A 4582-nucleotide genomic window follows, 5' to 3' on the forward strand; every position below is an offset into this window, starting at 1 on the left:
TGATGTACTCATCCACTAATAGGAAGCGACTTGCTACGAGGGGAGTCATCCATGCGAGATTGTGACTGAGCTATCTTTCACCTCGCATTCAGGGACGTTTTTTTTCATTTACACTAAGCTGAACACGTGTTAGATTTATTTCCGAAAAGCGAAAAAGGCTTCCTTGCACCATCGTGAATTCCTTTGAGCTGTTGGGGGCTGCTCTCTAGGCACGGAGCAGCAGGAGCTCTCGCGAGTTGTACTCCAGGGGTATTTCTTTCGCTCTATCGTTGACTCGCCTACCAAACGAAGGAAGGAAAAAGGCCCTCTAAACCCACTCAAAAATGACCTTTGGTGGCCTCCTTTTACAGTAAAAAGAGGAAGGTGAGAAGTGAACGACATCATTGACCAAGAACCCCGGAGCTGAAAGCCTGACTTCTTTCTATGGTTAGCTTCTTCCCTGACCTACCACCCGACCTTGACCCGGCTTCTGGCCCCACCACTCTTTAATCAAGGAGAGGCGAGACTTCGCAAACTGGGACTATTCCACCATATCCTGGATTTGATGACTAAGACAGGTCCTTTGCTTCAGTACGGGGTTCCAACTGACTGCCCCTTTCGGTTAACCTAGAATTTCTCAATGAAGAAGCGGGACCATCCCTCGTCTTGGGAGAGGAGAGTTTTGACTGCGAGGGAGAAAAACGTCTGGTGGTATCGTATATAATAGAAATAGAAGGAGGCTGCTTTGATTTTGGGAGTGATCTTCCCCTCTAACTAGAAATTTCATATTGCTTCTTCGATGTGGTACACATATCTGTCAATGTCAATCAAGTAATCGAATTCATTCCCAGCAAGTCACTTCAAGACTGAATTGCTCACAGCACCCCCCACCAGGGCTTTAAAATTTTATGTATACGTTGAAGGGGGATCAAAATCGGCCTAAAGGAAACTACTCCCCCAATAGATCGAGTTATCTCATTCCTGGCTTTTGTGTGAAACCAGTAAATCCCTCCACTTTCACAAGTGATTTCAGCCCTCTCAAAGTCAGTAGAGTAAAAAAATGCCCCTTTTGCTTTGTAAGAAGCCCTCTCCCAATCGCTATCGATCGAATTCTATTTCATCCCGGAAGTCAGCCTATTTTCTAATCGCTTTAGTAAGCTCCTGCCAGCTCTCTTCCATGCGAGCTATAGAATAGAATACTTTCTATACGAGCAATTCAGCCAGGAAAAAGCTACCTTATAGCTCTAGTCCAGTTCCCAGCAATCTTATAAGTGCCAGTCTTAAGCTAAGCCCATGCAGTCGTAAGCCCCTGTAGGCATTTTTGCTTACCCGGGAAGCATACTTTATTTTATAGCTATTAGCAAGTAGCATATTTCCACTAAGAACACTATCCCTATCATAAGATAAGTCATAAGAGAAAAGAGGTGGGAGGGACTCACTCTACACTATAGATCACTGCCATCTCACGAATCGGATTTGAACCAATATCTCCGGGCGACTTTCCTTTTAGTCGATCGTGATGGGTCTGTCGTCCTCCTAGAATAAATAGCATTTCGTCGGAATACGACAGAGATCTCTACATGGTGGCCCCCGTCTATAATACAAAAGAAGTAAACCATTGGTACACGACTTCAACAGACATAAAAATTATCAACCGCCAAGTATTGTTTTTATATAGGCGGAGTTTGGGCCATGTGTTCGTAGATCGTGTGAAAGTACATTCAAAAATTCGAGTTCTCTCTGGTCCTTCACTAATCTATTTCCGCCTTGTTGGTCAAGTTCATCGCGTTTCTCATCCAAAAAGTCGATAAAGGCTTCTTTGGGGGCATTTTCGGCCAAGGCAGGATGCTCAGTAAGCATTTGTTGAAAAAGGGAATAACATTCATGTTTCAGCTCCCGGATCTGGAGATCCCTATTTTCTAATTCGATCAATTGGTTATATTCCTTTTGAGAGGAACAATTGTCGAGTGAATTTTGCACTTCTGCCCAATATACCCCCCTATCCTTATCAAGGAGAAAAATGCAATTCGTATTTTCCATTGTCAATATCCTATTTCTCATGGAGGACTCTAAGGCTATATTGTGAGTAACGGGCCAAGGCTCCGACAGGACCTGGAGCCCGAATGAATCTTCCGATGAGGAGTTTGCTGGGCTGGAATAGGGAATGATTTCCCCATCCGACACATTCAAAATTAAAAAAGTGGAAAGAATCCCACTAAGGCAGAGACCTAACCAAGAAACAAGGTAGATGCGTAGAAGATAGCAAAATATATATATATATAAATATAACAACATATAAAAAAAGAAAAGTAGAAAGCGATACTTTTTATTCAAACGAATACAAAAAAGACGAAATATAAAGATCCAGCCTAAAATCACTATTGCACAAAGCACGAGATTTTTACCTTCGGTAATTATAGCAATTCCTTCTGATCCTAGAAAACGTCCGAAAAAACCTGCTACTCCACTACCGAGCAGGGGAAAAAATACGATAAGTTGATTCAATCTCATCATGGTACATTTGTTATTATTGCCCTATCCTGCTATGGCTTTGCTTTTGACAGCGCAGCTAGTCCAGATGGGCGGTTGGGGGGGGGGGACCCTTTCTCGAAAATTAGGCGGGGACAGGATTCGAACCTGCATTCTCCAGATCATGAGTCTGATGAGTCGACCAATTCCTCTACCCCGCTTCTTCCCCTCGTTCCTTTCTATTCTATTGGACCGGTACACTGAACACCAACCCAATCTCTACTAACAAAAAACTAAACAAATAGCAACTACATCAAAAACCTCTATTCTTGACGTGAACGGACGCTTTGTCATTAGAGTGTGTTAAAAATAACGAGAAAGCTTTTTTATTTGTTTTGTTTACTCAACCCGTAAAGACAAACAAAAAAGGGATCCGCCTCGAATCAAAACGTTCTTTCTTTTCTACGCTACGATCTTTCTTCTCTTATGAAATTTCTAGTTACGGAGAAAGATAAAGATCGCTTTTCATGCCTAAATGAAGCTATTGACTCTGGTTTCCTTGACTCAGCTGTGAGGGAATGGTCTCTTGCAAGAAGAAGGGCTTTGCCTTTGCGAGTGCCATCGTATAATAAGATCCAGAATCTTACTCTATCCATTTTGAATCGAGAGATGATATGAATTGCATTTTCAAACTAATCCCATATCTTCCTAAATAGCAACTTCACTGAAAGCAGAGGAAGAGTAGGACTAGGAGTGGGAAGCACCTATATTTTGCACGTATCAATAGCAGTAGCTTTAGCAGTAGGAGTAGGAATAGGCCCAATAGACTGAGATTAGTGGGTAGCTTTAGTGGCTTGTTTAGCGATTGCGCATTGCCGTGCTTTGTTTAATAAGGATTTCTTACTCTTAGGCATGAGAGGAAGTAAGCATTTCGCGTTCTGGGAAAGGAAGGAAAGAAGAGTTAACAGGAGTAGCAGGTAATCTCAGATCAGGTTACTCCAATTCATTCAATTTCTTCATTGAATGTGTAGTAAGAATGGCTTGTGCAATAATAATAAAGATTGGAAATTAGCCCTAGATTTAGTCTCTGGTATGAGATGAGTGTATGGTGATACAAATTTCCTATATCCGGATCAATGAAAGAAGTTGCTGAAAAGCAGTCGAAGAAGGAGGAGGGAAGCTGTAGGGGGTAGGCAGGAGCGGTAGAAGACTTCCTTCCTTTCTAGCTCTGTAGGGAGGGAATGCCAAAGAATAGTCTAACTGAACTGTTAAAAAGAATAGTATAGAAAAGACTCCTTACGCCGACTAAGCGCTTACCAGAGAGCTAACCTCAGTGAAAGGTTAAAGCAAGGAGAGCAGCAAAGGCTGTTCGGGATTAACCTGAACCTGATTGACCGAATATTGCCCCTTGGACTGATTGCCCATTAGTAAGGGAAGGAACTTCTTGATCTACGAATGCCGGGTATTAGGCTATGGCAACTCGAAAGTGAGCAGGAAGAAACTCGTTAGGCCGAAAAGGGAAAGGCGCTAAGGCAAGCTCTTTAAACCATGGGGAAGGCTCATCGAAGGCCTGGGGCATTATCTGACTCAAATCAAAAAGGGCTCGAGAAGGCTTGGGCAGGAAAACAAGAGTTAGCAGGGGTCTCCGCTATCACCAATGTCCAAGAGGAGGTTTAATGCATCATATAATAAGATGGCAATGCTAGGAAGCTCGGCATTTACTATTTCTAGAGTAACTGTCGAATCTCGTGCAGAGGATGGGAAATTTTCTCTTTGCACGAGTAGGCTGTTTGCAAGAACAGAACAGGTTTCACATGAATCTCTGGAAGGGCTTTCTCTGTCTCCTTCGGGTGTCGAACTCATCTGGGGCTACTAAAGAATGGTAATAAGGGAGCCTTTATGGCTTCCATAGCTGTCTGGGATAGGCCACAAAGGGAAGCGGAAGGGGATTCATGGACAGATGGAGCTGTTCGGGAGTCAATAGACTGTTCGGAAGTAACTGATCCCACATTTGCATTAGTAAGGGAAGGACCTGATTGACCTAAGGCAAGGAAGTGTAGCCCAGCCGCAAGTGAATCCGAAGAGCTTTTTTGCGTATAAAGGGCTTCTTTTCGACGTGCATCAGATCTGGGCA

General features: G+C 43.2%; 1 protein-coding gene across 1 annotated transcript; it reads right to left on the reverse strand.

Annotated features, from left to right (window-relative positions):
• Window positions 1-256: 256 nt before the first annotated feature.
• Window positions 257-3303, reverse strand: LOC108663965 (uncharacterized mitochondrial protein AtMg01280-like). The gene has a single exon (XM_018129883.1). The coding sequence runs from the start codon at window positions 2491-2493 to the stop codon at window positions 1630-1632; it is 864 nt and encodes a 287-aa protein (XP_017985372.1). The 5' UTR covers window positions 2494-3303; the 3' UTR covers window positions 257-1629.
• Window positions 3304-4582: the final 1279 nt, after the last annotated feature.

Source organism: Theobroma cacao, unplaced genomic scaffold, assembly GCF_000208745.1.
Source record: "Theobroma cacao cultivar B97-61/B2 unplaced genomic scaffold, Criollo_cocoa_genome_V2, whole genome shotgun sequence".
Classification (NCBI taxonomy): domain Eukaryota; kingdom Viridiplantae; phylum Streptophyta; class Magnoliopsida; order Malvales; family Malvaceae; genus Theobroma; species Theobroma cacao.

What these genes read in the sequence shown, in the direction of transcription:
- LOC108663965 (XM_018129883.1), bottom strand. Translation starts at nt 2,493, where the DNA reads ATGATGAGATTGAATCAACTTATCGTATTTTTTCCCCTGCTCGGTAGT.